Source organism: Pipistrellus hanaki, assembly GCF_964339955.1.
Source record: "Pipistrellus hanaki genome assembly, chromosome: 4".
Lineage (NCBI taxonomy): Eukaryota > Metazoa > Chordata > Mammalia > Chiroptera > Vespertilionidae > Pipistrellus > Pipistrellus hanaki.
Window position 1 is genome coordinate 56,426,411 of NC_140506.1, and position 24,088 is coordinate 56,450,498.

At 33.6% G+C, this 24,088-nt stretch overlaps 1 protein-coding gene across 10 annotated transcripts in view; it reads left to right on the forward strand.

The window, feature by feature from the left end:
* Positions 1 to 24,088, forward strand: part of FER (FER tyrosine kinase) — a 241,552-nt gene that overhangs the window by 146,526 nt on the left and 70,938 nt on the right. For all 10 annotated transcript variants that reach the window (XM_084881045.1, XM_084881048.1, XM_084881047.1 and 7 more), the window contains 3 exons: positions 11,380 to 11,436; positions 15,586 to 15,701; positions 18,615 to 18,709. In XM_084881045.1, coding sequence (XP_084737171.1) covers positions 11,380 to 11,436; positions 15,586 to 15,701; positions 18,615 to 18,709 — 268 coding nt within the window. The remainder of the gene's footprint in view (positions 1 to 11,379; positions 11,437 to 15,585; positions 15,702 to 18,614; positions 18,710 to 24,088) is intronic.

Below are 24,088 nucleotides of genomic sequence, written 5' to 3' on the forward strand. Positions count from 1 at the left end.
CACCAATCTGCATTCCCACCAGAAGTGCATAAGGGTTCCCTTTTCTCCACATCCTCAATAACACTTGTCGTTTGTCGATTTATTGATGATAGCCATTCTGACAGATGTGAGATGATATCTCATTGTGGTTTTAAATTTGCATTTCTCTGATGATTATTGATGTTGAGCAACTTTTCAGATGTCTATTGGCCATCTGTATGTTTATGTCAGATTCCTTTGTCCATTTTTAATTGGATTGTTATTTTGATATTGAGTTGTATGAGTTCTTTAATTTTGGATTTGACCCCTTATCAGATGTATCATATATTCTTCCATTCAGTGGGGTTTTCTTTTCAATTGTTGCTGGTTTTCTTTGCTGTGCAGAAACTTTTTAGTTTAATGTAGTTCCATTGGTATCTTTTGTTAGTTTTCTTTGCCCAAGGAGATATATCAGAAAAAAATATGAGAGAGCCCTTTTCTAGGTGTCCTTTTTCTCTCTGTTTAAAGCCTGAGTTTTAGTAAGTATATATGATACCAGGTGGGTACTTGATTTATCATGATGATCACTTCATAAGATATACATCTAATCATCATTGTATACCTGAAACTAATCTAAAATATATTTGTGGTAGATAATGACATAGCTTGTTATCATCAAGATAATCCTGAAGGAAAAAATTCTAACAATGCCTCAATTTCCTAAAAATATTTAAAAATTTATTTTTTTTGAAATTGGCTAAAAGTAACTTTTCAAGTAACATAAAATGGGTATTATTTCTGTGCAGTCAAATAATTTTTTACCTATTTTGACCACTTAACACATCTACCAGATTTCATTATAAATAATTCACTTTATGAAAAACAAATTTACTTATGTGGGCTGACACTGGAAATTAATTTCTCAAACCATTTTTTAAAATGGATTTCCAAACTTGCTTTGAGCCAAGATCAGTATTTGTGGAATAAGCTTGCTTTGAAATTGTGCTTTAAAAAATCAGTAATATTAATTGATGGCCATATTTAATATAGCATAAATTTAGTTCATTTGTTCTCTACCACAATGTAGAAATAAGACAAAAATTTCTATATATAAATATTCCATAGATCAACTTAAAATATTCATAGGCCAACATTCTTTTACTCTTACATAATAAAAAGAGAGATAGTCCATCAAATTATTAATTGAGATCAGGGGAGGAAGTAATCAGTAGTTTTATAACGTTCTTTAGATTATAGTTTTCTTCTTTATAACTTTTGGAGGGCTTTTGCATAACTAAATTTAGCTTGCTGGAAATCTTTCCTGAGTAGAGAATTTGATATGTGAGAATAATTATGTTTTGTCCAACTGTTATATCCCTTTGTGAGTTTTTTGCTTATAATTTGTTTCCTCACTCTCCTTTTTGACTTTGTTTATGCAACCAGGAGTTCAAAGTAAAAATTGCATTCTCACTTTCGTGAGCACTCTGAGAAATCTTGGCTTTCAGCCACTTTGCCAACAAAAAAACCCTTTTTACTGATGAACTAACTCCTTTTGTTTATTTATCGTACTTGTATAACTGGTGAATTAATTGCCTCAAAAGTTTTGACATTTTCTTCCTTTCTTGATTTATTACCAGGATGTGTTAAAAATGATTGTTTGATTTGGTACTACTCTGAATGAAATGAAGTTTTTATTACTCTCAAATCATAAAACCATCATGTTCTTGGTATACTGATAACCAGGAAATAAGGAACCATTTTATCTTTATTCCCCTTAAATTCAAATTATGTTAAGTGTATTGCTTCACATTGTAAGCAGAAAAATTCTAGCATAGTTACTTTACACATCTGTTATCACAAACGCCAAAATATTTCACACCTACCTCATGATTAGATTCGGAGATAAATGACTTACTTTTGCTGCACTCAATGCTATCCTATTATGATTTTTATTAATAAACTTAGATTTTTAGCAGGTTTGCAGGAACAATGTAAAATTTAAATTTTGACTTACTATAGGCCTTTTAAGTTTTCTTTGACTTGGTTAACACATTAAGCACCCAGCTTGTTTTGTCTTCTGGACGGAAAGTCACCAGTGTCAGTCACCAGTGTCTGACAGGGTGCTTGATGTGTTAAGACTGCAGGGGTCTTCAAACTACGGCCCACGGGCCACATGCAGCCCCCAGGGGAGTCTGATCCTGCCCGCCAGGTTTTTTGGGCAGTGAGCGCAGCCAAGGTGTTACAGTAGGAATTAGTAGTTCATATAGTCCGGCCCTCCAGCTCTCTGAGGGATCGTGATCTGGCCCCCACTTTAAAAAGTTTGAGGACCCCTGGTTAAGAGTGATGTCAGGGGCTGTAATATTAGACTCTGCTGTGGAGTCTTCCTAGATCTTTCTTTTAATCTTGAAAACAAGTAATATATAGTCAGATACAATTTATCTGAAGTGATACAAAATTCCTAGTATATACTTAAATATATTTAAACTAGTGTCCTGGTGCACAGATTGATACACATTGAAAGGAAATTAATTAGAAGAAATATTTTATTATCACTATTCGCATCTTGCTAATGAAAAGAAAATAGGGTTGTACTGAGTTTCCTATCTACCTACTACAGATCAAATCTACCTACTGAAGATCAAATGAGGTGAGACACAGGAAAATGCTTCACAAACAGTTGGTTAAACTGTAAAATGTTTGCACCTGGCTATAAAGCAAGTCGTATTCCTGGGCTGAAGAAATTCCAAGGAGGCTAGTCACTAGGAAGAGGAAGCCTGGCATTGCTACTTGACATGATTACCTGGCTCCCACACCCACTGTTTCCAGGCTGGGCTAGGCTGTGGGCCACGCTTTGTGCCATGGGGTCTTGGCAGTGTAGGCTCCAATTGGATGGGGTGTTGCTCCAGGGTGGTAGCAGGGCCTGTCTGTGACCCACTTGGGGAAAGCCCTAGCATACTATAGAATAGGGTTTGCATTTTTTTATTTCAAGACCTATTGGAGGGTTTTAATGTTTACTAAACTCTAAGTCTCAGACAACTAAGATTTTATTCCAAAAACTATGTGATGCCATTGGAGGGTTTTAATGTTTACTACTACACTCTTAAGTCTCATACAAAAGAATGCAAGGTTCTTAATTACAGATCTTTAATCTGTACCTGTCACTTAATAGATATTCAGTAAATACTTGAATGAGTGTCTGAGCAGGATAGTGGTTTGCTTAAAAGGAAATATAAGGTGTTTGCGGTAGATGGGAATAAGAAATGATGGATTCCCCACTCCCCTAAGGCTTGAGGGATCTTGAGTAGGAAGAATAGTTAATATTCAGTAAGCACTTATTGTGCCTTAGGCACTGTGCTAAGCGTTTTATAAAAATCTCATTTATATTTAGAACCACTCTGTATAGTAGCTACTGTTTTTCTCTTCATTTTGCAACTAAGGAAGCTGATTCAAAGAGGCTGAGTTGATGAAAATCACACAGCCATATTTAAAGCCCAGTAGTTTGATTCCACAGCCTGCTCTCTTAACCACTACACAGCACAGAAGGCTCATTCTGCAGTGCCTTCAATTATTTGGTTTCCTTAGGAATTATGGAAGAAGGTTCTGATCAAGTCCATGGAATTGTCTGCAGTATCACTCAGCAACCTCTTGCCAGTGTCGGGCTCTAGAAATATCGTCACTGGCCCAACAAAATGACTCCACCAGATACTCCTTGAAGGAAGGACAAATGTTCCTCCTTATAGACCTCTTCCCCATGAAGCTGCCACCACTCAAACAGTAGAGTGGAGTGAGTCCCCAGGAGACCTTCAACTCAATGACAGGTCTCCTCCTTTCTAGTTAGCCATGGGGTAAGGGAGCCAGACCCACTCAATAGAGACCCCGGGTTCTTAATGGCCAAAGTGTGTGTGGGTAGGAAGGAACAAGGGTAGATGCTAAGACTAAAAGGAAAAAGCTACAAGTATCTTTTTTTGCTCTTTAAAGGTACTTTCTGTTCTCCCTTTCTTCTGTTCTTATTGGTCAATAAACTCCTAAAAGCAGAGTCTAGACTTTGTTCTCATTTTAATAAACCCCTTTGCCCTTTTACATTCTGTATGTTAAACTGAATCCCACCAGCAAAAGGGATAAATCTAAGACATGGAATTTACGGATGAATAATATGTTTTTTGGTAGGAATTTGGTAGACCAAATTGACCCTGAATATTTTTCTAGCTGATTATTTTCAGTCACTCAGTTCCCAGAACCTAGAAAGAGTCTGTATCTGCAGTTTTTTACGTATACCAGCTGCACTTCTGCCTTTGGGTGTGTAACTGATGGCTCTGACAGTTTTATTTAAGAAAAATGACATTCTAACTTTAAGATGAATGAAAATGAGTTGAAAAATATTAATATATGTACAGAGAGTTATGCAGCCTTTATTTCAATTAATAGTAGTATACTAATAGAAACAGAATTTCATTATCTAAGTAAGGAAATTGAGTAGACATTAATTTAAAAATACAATTTAAAATTCTCTATACAAAAACAGGATAATAGTATATCACACAAATAAAAACTTCTTTTTTTGTAACTTGCAAATGTAATGAAATATTTTCTGAGGTGATAATTGGGATTGTCTGCAATACTACTGCAGAATACCCATTTTTGATGAAAAAAAACAACACTTTGGGATTATTTAAAATTTATAGAGTATTAAAACAAGTATTCAATTACTAAAAACTTCTCAAATGAATGCCAGCAGGCAGACTACTTTGCATACCTAGCAACAAAGATTTTTACTCTAATAATTTTAATGACAAAGCTGATCAAATTCTGAATAATCCTTGGACTCTAAAACTATGGCATTCCTGAGATTTGAATGGAACAAATGTGCTAAGCAAGCTAAGCCAGGTAATGAAGCAGACTGACTGTGAACTTGTTTAGAAAAGAAATGTAGAGATAGCAATTATTTCTCAGTATGAATAGTAGAAAAATTATAGTCCCTGACAATCATTTTATGTTCTGTTTTGTGGCATTTTGTTAATTATTCCTACTTAGAATTATATGCTGGGCTTGTGACTTCAAAATAAAGGCTCTGAAATGTCATATTGTCAATATGTTCAGCAACTCATCTGTTTTAGGTGTTATATGTTTGTGGTGAGAAATGTTTAAAAGTCTGCTTTTAAATTTTTGTCTTTTTTCTTTTTCTTCTTTTTTTTTTTTTTTGCTATTACACTGGATAATCACTCCCATATATTTGACCATGATGTGGATAAAGCTTATATTTCCATTATTTCTGGAAGCTAAATTCTCAAGTTGGACCTACATGGCATTGGCTCCTGTAACCAAATAGGTTGTATTAGTGAGTTGTTCTGTATTTGTTTAAGGCAGAAGTAATAAAGAAAAAAAAATTCTAAAGTGAAAATGTTGCATTAAAATATCTCATTTTTAGCCTTAGCCAGTTGGCTCAGTGGATAGAGTGTTGGCCTGCAGGTTCGATTCCAATCAAGGGCACATGTGGACTCCATCCTCAGTAGTGGGCGTGGAGGAGGCAGCCAATCAATGATTTTCTCTTGTTTCTATCTTTCTCCCTCTCCCTTCCTCTCTGAAATCAATAAAATATATATTTTTAAAAATCTCACCTTTAGAGAACTCTATTTTAATTTTGAACATTGGGAAGACGTATGAGAATCTAATAGATTTGCAGGCATGTTAGAAGTATTCTTGTAGATGGTCTTTTTCCCTGCAGAACTGAACAGAATCAAAGTGCAGTGTATATTTACATTATACTTCTAATCACTAACCTGCTTGAGATTCAACTTGAAATATATCCCTGTACCCATGTAAAGCCCCTTGGAGGGATAACTTGAGGAAGACGTGCAGCCATCCCAGAGTGCTTTGGCAGGGATTGATTGGCATAGTTAGTAACAGCCATCTGCACCCATGGCAATCCACCAAGAAGCGTGATTATCCCTGCAGCCCAGCAGACTGGGCTGGTATCTTCTGCAGGTGAACAAAGGAGAAGCTGCTGCTTTGCTATTTTGTTCACTTCATTTAAAATCACTATCTTTGTGAGGCTCAAGTAATTCTAAGTTTTAACTTTTAATATTTTAAAGCTGTAATTAAGCTTTATTTCCCATTATTTCTAATAATGGCTAAATGTTGATTCCTTGTGTTTTGATGATTTCTTTAAAATTAAAAGAAAAATTGGTAGAGTTAATATGGAAAAAGGTAACTGTCATGTATTATCTAGTGACAATAATGGTCTTGAGATGGAAGTATGAGTCATATTTTCAGGTTATATATATAAGTAAATTTTATATTCTGCCAGGGGTATATAAACCATTTTACTTGATGACAACTTGAAAGTTTTTTGTTTTTTTTCACCAAAAAGGATTGTTCAAAAGCTTTAAATTAGATTATAATCTAGTAAATCCTGTGAGTGAAGCACAATCTATAATTGATTAACATAGCAATAATTGGCTGAAAACAAAGTATAAAAAATATAACCATATAAAACAAAGTATAACCTGTAAGAAGTGAAAAATCTTTAGGATTAGACTTGGAAATTTGAAATAAAGTGTTACAACCCATTTTCTTCCAGTTAATTAAAACTGACAGTTGCATGACAGTCAGTCTCTGAACTTGAAAGAGTCATATGCATCACTTTAAATTATCCTATTTTGGGAGGCACTATAATTAGAAAGGACACAGTGTTCAGAGTCAGGAAGATGTGGGTTCAGACACTGGTTCTGCCACTTGCTGCCTGAGTAACCTCTCTCAGAACCTCAAGGCCCTTGGAGTGTTGGTCCCACAATCACCCACTAGCTCACCGATTCGCTGGAATCACATTACTTAAAGTTATACTCAAGGCTAAGATTTATTCTAGCATAGGATACCTGCCAGAACAGCAGGAGCAGCCAAGGAGAGGTCAAGCACAGGCTTCCTTGCCCTGTTTATTAGGAATTGTGTGGACACGTCTTTCCACCTACATTCTGCAAACATTTGTGCTATGTCATTGCTCAGGAAGTCATATTTGAGTCTTGGAGTCCAGAGTTCTCACAGGTTGCTGATCACATAACCTTTCACATGACCAGCCATGGCAATGACCCCCAAACCGGGTACCAGGTGCACAGCCTCATTCTTCATGTTTACTTTAAACATGCTGACATGTTCATCTAGACTCCTCATATCAGGCATGTGGAATAGCATTACGCAGTAACTTTTGGACATTCCAGCATCTTAATTTTTTATTTGTCTAAGGCTTATCATCATGACTCTGAAGATGAATATAAACAGGGTGACATGGACATGTCTGCTAACCTTTTCCTCACAGTTGCTGTGAAAGATAACCAAGGTGTCATTGTCCCACAAACCACTTTTATTATGGCTTTCCTATCCTAATTAACCTTCTGATTCCAGTGTCAACCCTTTTAGAGTATCTGGAATACACAAAACAATTTATTGAGGTATAGGGAGAAAATATTAGAACTATTTTTAGGTTTATTTTTGAGCACATCCTTTTAGATTTCCTTCATATAGCATTATTTTCCCTTCATTCCTAAAAAATATTTTTGCCACATATAGTGTCAGTTGACAGTTCTTTAAACACTTGAAAAATATTGTGCCACTTTCATCTGGACTCCATAGTTTCAGATTAGAAATCCTTTAATTGGTGTTCTCCTGTAGGTGTGTCACTTCTCTCTGGCTGCTGCCAAGACTTTTCTTTGGCTTTAATTTTCTGATTAACTTTTATATGTTTTAGCTTGGGTTTTTGGGTTTACCCTACGTAAAGTTATCTCAGTTTCTTGAATTTGTATGTTTGTGTCTTATACCAAACTTGGGAAGTTTTTAGCCATTATGTCTTTAAATGGCCTTTCAGCATCCCTCTTTTCGCCTCTTCTTCTGGGACCATGATGGCACAAATGTTGGGATCTTTTGCTATTATCCCACAGGTCTCTGAGGTTGTTTAATTTTCTGTCCAGTCTAGTTTCTGTTTGTTGTTTAATTTGGGTAAATTATCTTGATTTGTCCTCAAGTTCAAAAATTCTTTCTTCTGTTATCTTCACTTTACCAATTCATTTACTGAGTTTTTTTTTTGTTTTGTTTTGTTTTGTTTTTAACTTTAAAGTCCTATATTTTCCACATTTTTTTTTTTTTTACATGCCTTTGACTGGAATCAAACTTGAGACCCTTGAGTCTGCAGGCTGACATTCTATCCACTGTTGGGGCTCCAGTATCTTCTAATCCAACTATGGAAGCCACAAGATTTTCTGTAACAGAATACAAATAAACTTGACCTATCCTAAAATCTTGAGTGGAAAACGTTGCCGTGACAACCATATTTTTAAATTGTAATTAAAACCCATGTTAGTAAATGACCTATTCTCGCAATAGAGACTTCTAAATTGGGATTTGGACTATTATGTCCAATGTCTTTAGAGAATAGGTGGAGGTTCTGGGAAGTAGGCAAGTTGTAATCAGTCTTATTGCCTGCCATAGAGATGTTTGGGAGGAGTTGTGTTACGAAGATGCAAGGTGTGCTCTTGGCAGAATTCCCATATCTCCCTGTCTGAGTTACCTCAAGCCCATATGTTCTTAGCTCAAGATGATTCAACTCTCACAGTTGCTTCATTGATCTTTCAATTCTGTAATTCAATGAAAACATTTTGTAATCTATTTTTATATTATACCAGTTATAGACCTAAATGAGACTTTACATATATGAAATTCTTCAACTTTAGGGTTTGGCATGAATTGGCTTTCTAGAAACATAGTGCTCACTGTATCATAGAGTAACGTCATAGATTAATATCTAAGAAAAAAATGCATGTCCTTGAGCATGCTCCAATTTCAGTTGAAGGACTCTGGAAATCTTTTTTTTTTTTTTTTAATAAATATATTGATTTTGTACAGAATGGAATGGAGAGAGATAGAGAGTTAGAAACATTGATGAGAGAGAGTCATCGATCAGCTGCCTCTTGCACACCCCCTACTGGGGATATGCCCGCAACCAAGGTACATGCCCTTGACCGGAATCGAACCTGGGACCCTTCAGTCCCCAAGCCGATGCTCTATCCATTGAGCCAAACCGGTCTCGGCGACTCTGGAAATCTTAAAGAATTTGTAAAAATTGCATGGTATTTATTCAGGTTATAGTTGTTCTATCATTTGATCCTTCTTTTTAGTTACCTGAGATGATTTATATATCAATATATCAATATATACCAATATATATATCAATATATATATCAATATATCAATATATATATATATATATATATATATATATATATATAATTTAGATTCAGAAAAATTATTGTACTCAGTTTTATTTTAAATGCAATGGTCTTTGGTCTCTTCAGCACAATAAAAGCTAAGCACTGTAACAGGAGACAAAAGATTGAGGTTCTTGTCTCAGCTCTCATTTAAATACTTCTGTGACCTTGGAAAAGAGTTTTGCAAGTGCACTGCTGTTGTCTGTATTCCTAGTAAATTGCTATTCATTGCTGAATAGTAATTAATTGTCTGAATATACAAAAACTTGTCAGTTCTGGTTTTGCTGGACATTGGAATTTTTTCTAGTTTTTGGCTATTATAAATAGATCTGCCTCAAACATTTTTTATGTCTTTTTGTGGATTTATATTTTCATTTCTCTTGGGTTTATACCTAGGAGTGTAATTTCTGAATCATAAAGTAGTCATATATTGTCTTTCAGAATGGTTTGTACCATTTCACATACTAACAGTGTATGAGGACTTCGCTTTTTCTGTATTCTTGCAAACTTGCGGCATCATTTAATCTTTTTAATTTTAGTATTCTAATATGTATGGAATAGCATCTAATTGTGATTTGTATTTGCATGTCACTGAAGACTAATGATGATGTTAAAATATTTTTATATGCTTATTATCTATTTTCTTAAATTTTTTTTCCCCAATTTCTTTTTTAAAAAAATCTTTATTGTTGAAAGTATTACATAAGTCTCCTTTTTCCCCCATTAACCTATCCCCGGCCGTTCCCACCCCCCCAGCACATGCACTCACCCCCCCCTATTGTCTGTGTCCTTGGTTATGTTTATATGCATGCATATAAGTCCTTTGGTTGCTCTCTTACACCCCCCTCCACCCTTATTTCTTAAAATCGGGTTGTTGTCACCTCATAAATTCTCTATATGTTGTACATACAAAATCATTGTTCTCTCAGATTATAGTTTACCTTTTCATTTTTTAAAAAAGTGATGCATTTTAAAGAACAAGTGTTTCTAATTTTGATGAATTCCAATTATTTATTTTATAGTTAGTGCTTTTTGTGTCTATCAAAATCTTTGTCTCCTCACATAGTTGTGAAGATATTCCTCTATGTTTTCTTTCAGGTCCTTTATAGCTTTAATTTTGAATTTAGATTGAAATACTGTACATGTAAATTGTTTTGTTTTGAAATCAGTTGATCTAACAGAAGGTGGTGTTTGAGTGTTTGTCATATGGTGTTTCTGATGGTAAAATACTTCAAATGGCTGTCTATGACATTTTAAGCCATAGGCAGGGTGGCTTTTTACTTCAATATGCTTATTTACTTATTACAACTCATTCTATAGATCATAATTACATTTCAACATGTGTAATTGGGGAATACTACATTTTAATCTTAATTAAAAACAAATCCTGAATAAAATATATCACTCCGGGATTTTCTTTTCCTTCTCTGATTCTTCCCTGCATAACTCAATTATTCTGTCCCTCCTTTTCTTCCTCTCTTCCCTTTTCTTTCCCTTGCTTCATTTCCCTTTTTTAAATCTGTATTCCTTTATAACATTATGGCATTATGTGATTTATTATGAGATTTTTAAGATGATAAACTGTTCCCTAAGTCGTAATTAGATAATGGGTTGCATCACTGGTCTTATGTACCCAAGTTTTGTTTATTACACTTCAGGAAAGTGTAATACTTAGGCAAGATATGGGACTACATGCAATGTCATTAACAGCTATAACTCATGGCCAGTTTATATGTGGAAGAATTAACTCTTAGTAATGTGGTTTGGGCACAAGAATTCTCTATGATCAAGAGAAAATTGGAAGTTTTGTATTATCAAATGAAATTCTCTCATGTACTTATGACATAGCTCTTTTGAAGTGACAGTCTAAGCTTTATGGGGAGAGAAAAGTGCATGCTATATTCTAGTTACAGGGACACCACCATTTGAAGATTTCTGATGGAAGTTTGCTATATAATGTAGATTTTTAACATATCTTGCGTAGTAACATATCTTAGATCTGTTTTATAGCCTCCTGATGTTATAACTTATTAATGTGCTGTAGATTTAATGGTTTGACTGAAGTATCCCCTTCGGTCTGTTTCCCAATATCTCAAGTGCATCTTATAGGAAATGTAATCTAAGGCTAAAAAACTATCTTTTTTTCTTTTTTTTTTTTTCTTTGCCATAGGATAAGAAATGGGTTCTCAGTCATGAAGATGTCACATTGGGTGAATTACTGGGCAAGGTATGTAATCGAGTGAGGTAAATAACTGACAGTCTTTATAATAATTGCGAACTCTCTAGAGTCTTTATTTTCCTCCAGCCCTTCTTAGCTTCTAGCACACAACAAGGTACCTTCCACATTAACTGGAAGAGCACAGTAGCACATATGAGATGGTCACTGAAATAGATGTGTGAAAACCTTTGAAAGGTTTAAAGATGATCTTTTACTTTTAAAAACTATCATGTGTAATCAGAAAATGTAAAATTCTGCTCTTAGGGATTTCAAAACTCTAGAATCACAGTATATAACACCATTGGAAATGTTATTTTGTCTAAATATTGTATGAGCAAGACACATATTTCAGAATAAAGATTCATTTTGTAGCTATCTCTATTATTGGTTAGAAGTCCCTTTCTTTCAATCTAGTTGGAAGTTTCAATTCATAGGCCATTTGAAAGTATTATATCCAACAATAATAGCAAACATTTAATAATCAAATGGACTACTTGCAAATTTATTTATAATTGAGTACCAATGGTAAAGTTATCTTCTTTGTCAATGGCTTAATTAGAGGTGTTTCCATGAAATATTTTTAATTTAGTTTCACAATGCAGTGTGAAAAAAAGTAAACTCAAGATATTTTTTGAAAATTATCACTGATGCATTTCTGAGTTATCAGTATTAGACTTAAAGCTCAGCATGTTAAATGAAAAATGATTATTCATTACATTTTTTTAATGTAAGCATGATGACTTGACCAAATGTTTCCTATTTTTTAACTGTTACATATTTTAAGAAAGTAAATTCCTGTTGAACTAATCTACTTCATAGGGTTCTTATTAGTATTTTAAAATCTCTTTTCAAAATGGAATCATGAAATACTCCTGGCTAGCAGGTATTATTGACTGCAATTACTTATTTAGTAAGTAATTTCTAAAGCATTTCAAGCTAAAAGCATTAGGTGATGTGTTTATTTCCTTTGTCATTATTAAGGAAATATTTATTCTTTCTCTTACTTTAGATCAATAACTCAGTTGTACTAATTGGACCAAAAATCATTACAAAGAAATTAAATAAATTTCCATGAAAATATAATTAAAAATAGTCAAATTAAATCACTTACTGAAATATCATGTGTTGAAGGGGACAGATTTTTTTTTTTTTTTTAGTACTTGGGAAAAAAAAACAATATTTCAATTACTTTTATGTTTTGTTGAATATGAATAGTGAAATAATAGTGTATATCAGGAGGAATTTTAACCTCTATTTTCTTAAGGGTATTTCAAAGAATAGTTACTTTTCTCAATGATAAGGCAGTAGCATGATGTCACTTTCAAAAATATTTAGTCATGTTAATAAAAGACTGCAACTTCAGTGATAATGGTTTAGCTTCATTTCAGCTAATACTGTAAATAGAAAATGATTTGTTATTTAATATTTTCATTGCCAATTCTGTACAAATACTTATAATGTACTGTATATTAGTGGTAATATAAGGTTGAGACAAGAATTCTAATTTTTTGAGTACTATACTCTTTCTAGACTGTTTTTTATGTATAATTGGTGTTCAATAAATATTTTACTTAATCCTCAAATCCTCAGTAAACAATGCCCTTTTGGAGCTTTTATTCTGTCTAGCAGGGGAAGGCTAATAAACAATAAACATAGTAAATAGTAAATTTTATAATGTTAAAGGGTGCTGAGTCCTGTGGAAAATACTGGGTTTAGGAGTGTGCTATAAGTTGCCATTTTTAAAAGTGAAATTTGGGTAAGCCTGATTAAAATTGTTACTTTCAAATTAAAACTTGGAGATGAGGGATTTAGCCATGTGGGCTTCTATTGAAGAGGGTTCTAGACAGAGGCAGTAACCAGTGAAAATTTCATTTGAAGAGCAAGGGAGATCATTTGGCTGTAACTGAGTAAACAAGGAGAATTATGATAGGACAGGATGTCAGTGAGTTGGTGAAGGTTATAGGTCATGTAGTGCCTTGTAGGCATACTGGCTTGCAGTTGGGAATGATCTAGTGACAAATTTATGATTTGAGAATTGGTAGAGTAATGACATTTAGTAGATAAGAGTAAATATAGCTGAAACCGGTTTGACTCAGTGGATAGAGCGTCGGTCTGCGGACTGAAAGGTCCCAGGTTCGATTCCGGTCAGGGGCATGTGCCTTGGTTGCGGGCACATCCCCAGGGTGTGTGTGCAAGAGGCAGCTGATCGATGATTCTCTCTCACCGATGTTTCTAGTTCTCTCTCTCTCTCTCTCTCTCTCTCTCTTTCTCTCTGTGAAAAGTCAATAAAAATATATATTTTTTAAAAAGAGTAAATTTAATTTACAATGGAGAATTGACTTCAATAAAAACACAATAGTTCATTTTTATAACAGCAAGGAAGACTGATAGATGGGTAAATGTAGGGCTGAGAGCCTGAAAGTTCTCTTTATTGGTAGATTGCTTCAGTTTTCTCAGTGTACTAACGAGCAAGATTATCAGCTAAGAATAAGGATCAAGGGAGGAAGAGTAGGGGACTTAAGAGAGAAGAAGGGGAAAAGCCATTATTTAGAAGAATGCGAGTGTGAATTTTCTACAGAATTATAATATGATTATTGAACAGCATTAAGGAGATTTGTGTTCATGCATATTTTTAAATATAATTCTTTATTGTTGAAAGGGGTGACAGATCAGTGTAGGTGAAAAACTTAAGATTTTGAATCAGGGTCGCCTTTCTGAGATGTAAGGAGGAAGACACAAATATGGCAGAGGTAGAATCTGAATACTTGCAGAGAGAATGAATGATGGGCCTAGTAAATGAAAAAGGTAAATTAGTTAAGAAAAGTCTAATGAGAAAAATGTTAAGTTTTAGACAAGTTAAATTATAAGTGTTTCAGAATCATTCAGATAAGTAGAGGCCCAGCAGTAATTGTGTATATTAATATCTTCTCTCAGCTCTATCTATGATATATTAATGATCTGATAATGGGGAGTGGGGGAGAAGAATCTTGAGAACAAAAAACATGGAAAGATATAAAAGCTCAAAGTTTTCTTTTTTTAACTTATGATAAATGTGTATTATGCTAAATTTATAATTAATCATTGTTTTTAAATAAATAAGAGTTGAATATTAGATTCAGTAACAACTTATAATATTTAAGTATATTAAAGTGTGAGTAAACTAATTTTAAAATTAAGTAAAATATCAAGTAATACAATGTTCAAAAATATTTTGTTTTTTAATAATGTTAAATATTTATTAGTAAGAGTTACATGGACCTTAGAACTCGGAAAACTCAATAAAGTAGATTCCTACTTCAGCTACTTGCTCAGCAAGAATAGTATTGAAGCTTATAATGCTTGCATATTATTATTATTATTATTATTATTATTATTATTATTACTATAGCTTTGTAAAAGCATATAAGCACATGTAGAAAAACCTGAAGAGAATACTAAAAAATAATTGTTTTGTTAGCCTTATAGGTCTTCTCTGTAATGTTTTGTGTTTATAATAAAAGAAAAAAATGACTTCAAACTGAAAATTAGGCCTCTTAAGTCAAAATACGTTTTTGCCATAAAGTAAGGTTAGGAGTTCATACTTTTGACAGAAAATGTATTCATCACCAGTGACATGGGCATTTGGATAAGAACCTCCTCTTCCTTGGTACCTTCTAAAGACTGACAACCTAGAACAGTGGCTGACAACCCATCTTCCTAGTTCTGTTGTCTCTGCCTTAGTCTCTTACTCTCACTCCTTTCCAACTGACAATATGGCTGTGTGGCTCTATACCAATAGGCACCTTGCAAAATCTCTGCTTTATCTTTAATCATTAATAGGTAATTTTTTAAATTTCATAAATTGCAGGTAAAGCAAATTGGATGTAATGAAACTCAGATATTTCTGACAGTGTCACATTTGAGTTTCTCCTTTTGTTCTATTGAAAAATTTTCCTATTTTCATTTTTCAGTTCTCCCCAAATATTTGGTGTGCTGAGTAGCATACTTAAAGTTGAGAGCATCGGTAAAAGCAACATTCCCAATCTTGATTTCCACTTCAAACTCTGAACAATGCTGATGCTGTAACTCAAAATGCATCATTACATGCTTTTTTTGTATTTTGTGAAGATTTATGTGGCTGTCTTACATCTCAAACAATGAATGTATTTGCATTTTCAGGGAAATTTTGGTGAAGTATTTAAAGGCATATTAAAGGATAAAACTGCTGTTGCTGTTAAAACATGTAAAGAAGATCTTCCTCAGGAACTGAAAATGAAATTTTTACAAGAAGCCAAGTGAGTTCTTTAAAGTTATATCAAGTGTGTATATATAATATAAGTGACTCACTGAAACGTAAGTTTGAAGATATCATAAATCATGATTTGTTGAAGTGGAAATAAATACTTTCAGAGCCCTCACCCAAAAGTAAGCACTTATACAAGGTGGAATCAGAAGGTTTCTGTTTGAGTGAGACTATGGGTCAGTTAGGTAAGCAGAGTGATAAGAACCAGGTGCTACTAAACAGTGAGTATTCTGCAAGTCTTTGAAAAAAATTGCAGTGTTTTTTGCTTTCATCACACACACACACACACACACACACACACACACACACACACATAGAGTTGTGATTTTCCTTATAATAAAAATATTACTACATTCTACATTCAAGACATAATTTACATAAATATTTAGATATATAATTTCATCTCCCATACCTTACTTAGATATTACCATTTAATTCTTTTTTTTTTTTTTTTCCATCTGTTAGTTTTCTAAGAACCTCATATGCGTTCTTTAATTTAGTGTCTGGCATTTGTTCCGGAATTTGCATATTGTTTCTTTTCTAATTGATTTTTTTAAGATGATTGCCATTTTCCTTTATTAGCTAAAATTTAATGTTCCAATTTGCTACCTCTTTATGGCAGATAGTTAAAACCATTCGGTTAATTATAACATCTAGTTTATACAATGAAGCATAAAACAAATTGAAAGGTGCTTTGGACAGAGTGAGGATAGACTTACCTTTGAGAGATGGATTGATGAATGAGAGAGGAGGAAAATAGGTGGATCTATAGATAGTTGGTGTGAAGAAGGGGTGGGGAACTTTTTTTCTGCCAATAGCTATTTGGATATTTATAACCTCATTTTTGGGCCATACAAAATTATCCACTTAAAAATTAGCCTGATATATTGATCAAACATTTAATTAATTTACCCCTCATGCCTTAGCAGGACCAAATGATTGCGAGGGCCTAACGTTCCTTACCCCTGGTCTAAAGGGAGGGAGGCAGAGATGTGTGTGAGTTGGTGGTATGTGTGTTTCCATCATGTTCTAGTGTATAAAATTGGAAGTTTTTGTAAAGTGTCATGGAGAACAGAGAACATGGCAATGAGGGAATATGGTAATGAGTGAACTAAGTCCCATGGCAGGGAGCACTTTCATGTACATTTCTCCATTTATCTAAAAATGAGTATTGATAGCAAAGGAGTAAACTGGTGTGATGCATTTGTTGAACTACAGAAGAAAGTTGAAACCCTATTTCATGTGTATTGGCAATTCAGGAAAAAAAAACGCTAATAAATTTAAAGGTTTTAAATTCATACATTTATTATTTTATAGATATTCATAAGTATTCTTATAGTATAAATTATATCCAACATTTTCAAAAATCTTTAATTTTTTTGTTTTTCTAATTTGTGATTGTTTTATCGCAAAATAGAGTTTAGCTTGCTTTTTTAAAGTGAGCTTGTCTTATTTTAAAAATAAAAATTTTAGCTCTGACCGAGTTGGCTCAGTGGATAGAATGTCAGCTTTCGGACTGAAGAGTCCTGGTTTTGATTCTGCTCAAGGGCACGTACCTTGGTTGCAGGCTTGATTCCCCAGTAGGGGACTTGCAGGAGGCAGCTGATCAATGTTTCTCTCTCACCAATATTTCTAACTATTCCTCTCCCTTCCTCTCTGTGAAATCAATAAAATATATTAAAAAAATAAAAATTATATACATGTAAAAACTTTTAAGTGTGCTTTAATAGATAATAGAGCTCTATATTTAGCTATTTAAATATTATAGGAATTCAGGCTGGCTTTTTTTTGGAATTTCTTTACTAAGCAATTTCCAGCTTCAGAAATGACTTTTTGAATTAAAGTCAAACATTTTAAAACTTTTTAATTCCTTGTAGAAGTTGCAAACTCAGTTATTGTCAGAATATTTCTCTTATTTGTATAATTCTTCCAAGTTTACTTTTTCATTTATAAATCATTCTGTATTTTCAATATAAATTTTTTTACAGGTATCTTGCTTTAGTTGTACATGTACAACTAAATATAAAATAATTATATAAATTGTTTTATCTTTCTCCAAATGAAGTTATTTTTTCATTCTCTTAGGCAAGAAAACTGCATCTTTGAAATATAAGTGAGCTTATAACTATGTCAATAGGATAATGTGGAGTAAAATTTGGTAATAGAAATCACCAGGGTACACAGGCCTCTGGGGGAATCTAATCTACTTTTAACTCGAGCTAGTAGTCTGTGCTATTTTATAACCCTCTGAAATTTTGCCTTATCCAAACTAAGTATTCTCTGCTTCAGCTTAACTTGATATTGAAACTCTCTTACTCAGTTATTGTTTAACCTTTGACAGCTTTCTCAAAACTTTTGAGTTCTTACTATTTTGAAATTGATTATGGTCAGCGAGAAAGTTCTGATTATAAAAATTTAATGAAAGGATTACGCAATGGTGCTTATCAACATGAATTAGATTCTTATTTTTATGTATTTCAAATCAAGTGTGTACATAGAGCAAAACAAAAAGATGCTACCCTAGAAGCTTACAGTTTTGAGTTCACTCATGCTTTTCAGCTATGCTTTTGTGGTGGTGGCTAAGTCCAGATATTTGGTAGACAGTTCTAAATGTTTTGGACTAAGTAAGTTATTTCTACTTAGCATGGTTGTTAGTCATTCAGAGTGAATGATAATTTTAAGTGAATATTTAATGGAATTAAGGGTAATGGACTGATTTGTACCTATATTTTGCCAAGATTTATCAAAATTTGCATATATCCTATTTATCACAATTTCGGTTCACACTGAAGTTTTAAAAAATGAGTTATATTGATTAAAGTATATTCTATTTGTGTACATTACTTATGATCATAGGTTAATGCATACATATTTAAATAATTATTCTTATTCTTTTCTCATCCAGAATTCTTAAGCAATATGATCATCCCAATATTGTCAAACTTATAGGAGTTTGTACACAGAGACAGCCGATCTACATCATTATGGAACTGATTCCAGGTAATAGCATTTTAGAGGTTTCCATGATGACATTTTATTTTAAATTATTTTGTTTTATTTGCCATCACCATTTATCCCCCCTGTTCCCTCTTCTATCTCCACCCACCCTCCTCCACTCTCACAGTCACTACAGTGTTGTCCATGTTCAAGGAGTTCTTTCACTTTTTTGCTCAATCTCTCCACCCCCCTTGAGTCCCCCTTCCCATCAGAGCTGTCTGTGTGCTCTCTACTATGATTCTGTCTCTATTTTGCTTGTTAGTTCAGTTCATTAAATTCCATATATGCGTGAAATCTTATAGTCTTTGTCTTTGACTGGCTTATTTCACTGAGCATGTTCTCCACTTCTGTCCATGTTGTCACAAAGGGTACATTTTCTTCCTTTTTATGGCTGAGTAGTATTCCGTTATCTGAATGTACCATAGCTGTTTTATCCACTCATTTCTTGATGAACACTTGAGCTACTTCCAAATCTTGGCTATCTATAAAAATAAAAGCATAATATGCTAATTAGACTGGACAGCCAAATGACCTTCCAGACATCATTTCGGATATCCTTCCAGACAAGGATAGGGGGGCTGTAAGGGCTGTAGCAGAGGCAGTTCTGGGTGATCAGGCAGGCAGAGTGGTTAGGAAGGCAGGCAAGCAGTTAGGGGTTATCAGGCAGGCAGGTGAGTGGTTAGGGGTGATCAGGCAGGCAGGCAAGTGGTTAGGGGCATCAGGCAGGGAGGCAGAAGTGGTTAGGGGCGATCAGGCCGGCATATTAGTGGTTAGGAGCCAGCGGTCCTGAATTGTGAGAGGGATCGGGCCTAAACTGGCAGTTGGACATCCCTCGAGGTGTCCCGGATTGCAAGAGAGTGCACGTTGGGCTGAGGGAACCCTTCACCCCCATCTCTGTGCATGAATTTCATGCATCAGGCCTCTAGTTGTAAATAATGCTGCAATGAACATAATGGTGTATATATTCTTCCTCAATATAGTGTTTTGTGTTTCTTTGGGTAAATTATCAGAAGTGGAATCACTGGGTCATAAGGCAGTTCCATTTTTATTTTTTGTGGCAACTCCATACTGTTTTCCACAGTGGTTGCACCCATCTGCATTCCTACAAACTGTGAACAAGAGTTTTCTCTTCTCCACATCCTAATACTTGTTTGTTTATTGATAATAGCTATTCTGACATGTGGGGAATGATGTCTCACTGTGATTTTTAATTGCATTTCTCTGATGATTAGTGATGTTGAGCATCTTTTCATATGTCTATTGGCCATCTGTATGTCCTCTTTGGAGAAGTGTCTATTGATGTCCTTTGAGCATTTTTTAAATTGGATTGTTTGCTTTTTTGGTGTTGAGTTTTATAAGTTCTTTATAAAGTTTGAATATTAATCCCTTATCAGATGTATCATTGGTGAATATGTTCTCCCATTCAGTGAGTTGTTTTTCATTTTGTTGATGGTTTCCTTTGCTATGCAAAAACTTTTCATTGTGATGTAGTCTCATTCAATGACATTTTAATGCCATGTTTTATTACTTCTGTATGTTCAGTCTCTGATTTTGTTTAATAATTTTCTGATGACAAAGAACATGTATACATACTCAATATTTTTATAGTCTATAATACTTTGCTATTTTTTAGAAAATGTCAACCAACCTCTTTTAAAAGAGAAAATAAATTATTGCACTGCAGTTACATATGGAATGTAGCTATGTATAATGTTTATGTTTAGAAAAATAGTCTTTTGTTTTATAACAGTGAAATAGTAGTATCTTATATATAGTTCATTTTTATCATATTCCAAGTACATTAGCACACATACTTTAGTTTGGTTGTATATAATAATCCCATAGTGCTTTTAGTCACTTAGGAACTATGAACTAATGGACACACAAAAAAAGTAACCTGTCTTGGAGTTTGTATGTCTTATGACTTTCAGCATCTCCAGGTTTTTTTGGTTAATAACTTTTGTTAATAAAGATAACTTCAAACTGACACAGTACATTTTAAATTTATTTTCACTCTATATATCTCTGTTGTGGAATATATAATTATATATTATATAATTTGATCTTTATGGGATTTACTACTATAATATGTAATAACTGCAAAGGATTTACTTTGTTGCCTTTAATAACAACAAAGAAGAAACTTAATATAAAATATTTTAATATGCTTTTCATATAAGTATACTTTATTGTATTGACATATTTACACCTTTAAAACCATCTCCACAACTAAAGTAATGAACACTTCAATCATCCCCAATTTTTTATCATGCCTCTTTTTAGTTCCTTCCTCCTGACATTCTTGTCATCCTCTCCAGTCAACCACTGATCTCTTTCTGAAACTATATATGAGTATTTCTTATAATTTTACATGAATGGAATCATACAGTCTGGTACTTGTTTGTGTTGTAACATCATTCCTTTTAATTGCTGAGTAGAATTAGATTACATAAGTTTACCAGGGTTTATCCATTCATCTGTTAATAGACTTTGGGTTTGTTTTCTGTTTGGGGCTACTACAAATGAAGCTAATGTGAACATCCATGCACAAGTCTTTGAATGATCATGTGTTCTCATATTTCTAGGGAAAGTGCATATTTTATTACTTAGAATATTGCATTAAACTTTATTGCTGAGTATTTTAAGACTCAAAAGTAGAAAGAATGGATCGTATGGAATGTGCGTTTTTAAGACATAGCTGGTACTAAGCCAGTTATATCTCACTTTCTAATATCATAAAAATTGGTCCAAAATATTAAGTTCAAAAATAATGGACTCATACTAGTAATTTTATGACATTTTCAAGTTAAGCCTTGGTAACAAATTCTTCCCATTCTCTACTTTTTCTGTCAGTACTGTCCTATGCACTCTTTTCCTTTTCATCAATGTGAACACATCAGAATTTGTAAAGCTAAGTAATCACAAAAGCATAAAGTTCCTTTTAAAAAATATTTCCACGGCAATTAAAGAGCTCAAAGTATATGGTAATGAAAAACTCAGGAGGCATTGAACCCAGGTTTGCAAGGCTGATTTCGAAATTTAAAAATCTATTAATGTAATCCATCACATCAATAGGTTAAAAAAAGAAACATCACATGATCATATCAATTGATACAGTAAAAGCATTTGACACCCATTCATCAAAAAAGTAAACTTTAAAAGGCCCAACACAGTCACTTAGTACAAGTTGTGCGATCTTTCTCAACTTCCTTAAACTTTGTGCCTTGGTTTCTTTACCTGTAAAGAAAGGATAATTAAGTTGTAAGGATGAATAAACTGATTGTATGTAAATACACATTATATTGATAGATAGATAGATTTGTGTAGACATCTGTTTCTTAGAGTGCTTAATACAAGACCATTTATGTGTTCTCATAGTCATCATTTTTATTTTATAATTGGCTAAAAAGTAACTTACTAAAATGCTATAATCTGGCAAGAACTTTAACTCAAACTCTGAACCTGCTCCTGCCACTGACTCTAATTCTACCCTTTTATTATAACTCTAGCCAAGAATAACCCACAAACAAATTGGGACATTTAAAATTTATTTAGTTCTTCCCATTCTACCGCCATTTTTTATTGTTTTGTTTGTATATTGTAATATTTAGCCTTCTTGAGTCTTTCTTTCCTTATATGTAGAACTAAAGTGGCTAGATTAGATTGCCTCTGAATTTTAGCTTTAATCTATAATACTTTAGTTGTTTGGAAAATTTTTCTTAAATTTGAAAGCTTTCATAACAAACTCTCAGACCACTCTAAAACAGTATTTCTCTGTCATTTTCTCTTTTTATAGTAGGCATGATGGGGAAATAACCAGCTGGTTTTCATTCTTATAAAAGTAACATAATAATATAAAATATTTTACAGTTATATAAAATTTTACAGTCATCACAGCACTTTAACGTTCTGTCATTTGTTCTAGCAGGCAGTATTTTTATACCCACTTACAAATAAGCTAAATGGAGTTTAGAGAGTTTAAAGTGACTTGTCAACATCAGTTAAATAGCAAGTGGAAAAATCATGCTCCGTTTTCTACTATGTCATTTAGTTTGTAAGTGTGTCAAAATGCATAATCCTTTAATGAATTGAAAATATAAATGAAAATTCAAGTCAGTGTCTATGCAAGATACTCTATGGGCAAATACATGAATCCTTGTGCCATAATTTCTCAACCTGGTGCACAGATAAGTAAATAGCTATTGCAGTAAACAGAAAAATTTTTGTTTGAGTTACTTTATTCTCTGTGGGGATCAAGCTGTGGGGAGAAGATTTAGAAAACTGGTAGGTTAAAAGCAAAATTTAATAACTGCTTAGTGACTAATATGCAAGCATTTCAAAAATGTGTTATGCAAAGATTTAATATGCTGCTGTTCTTGTCAGATAACTGAGCCCATTGGAATGAAATCCGAAATATATTCTAACCACAGTAATGTTTGAAGAAATTATAGGCGTTTGCGAATTCACGTTTAGAGTGAATACTCACCAAGATAATCCTGTCTTCATTTGAATCATCTCTTGAATTACAAATACCTTATTTATCTACTGGTTTGCTATGAGTTGCCGCATAAGTAAAATCCAACAAAATTCTAAATGGAACTAGGAAATACTGAAACGAAAAACAAAAGCCTCTCTAATATGCTGATATATGATCCCATTTTGCAAACAAGTTGTGCATTATTTAGAAATTCAAATGAAGAAAATGAGTTGTTTGTGACAAACATGACTTTAAAAAAAGGAATATTTATGGCATTCATCATCTGTTTTTATATCTACGGTTAAATTAGGGCTGCCACAAGATATCCTGATGGATAGGAGACTAAGCAATTTAACCTCTACCTACTATGTCTCTGCAGATCCTGAGTATGGAGGTGCTAATTTTAGCAAGCCTTAGAAAATCCCAGTTTTCACTCTTTCTTTCACTAGAGACTTGTAAACTGTCTCCTCCTTTCTGACCTGGATGTTATCTTTGAGTTCAGAATTTCCTGGAAGTAACCGAATGTTATATTATCTGGTACATTCCTCAGCTCACACAGATGTGTGCCCCTGGGCAATCCTGGAACTTAATTTTAGAATGATTTAGGGCTTTGGAACTTTTAGAATTATTGAAGAATTTATACCAGTTTTTAGATATCATCAAAAGATATCTTACCTTTATAAGATGCTTTTAAAAAAGGAATTAAGCCGAAACCGGTTTGGCTCAGTGGATAGAGCATCTGTCTGCGGACTGAAGGGTCCCAGGTTCGATTCCGGTCAAGGGCATGTACATTGGTTGTGGGCACATCCCCGGTAGGGGGTGTGCAGGAGGCAGCTGGTCGATGTTTCTCATCAACGTTTCTAGTTCTCTATCTCTCTCCTTTCCTCTCTGTAAAATATCAATAA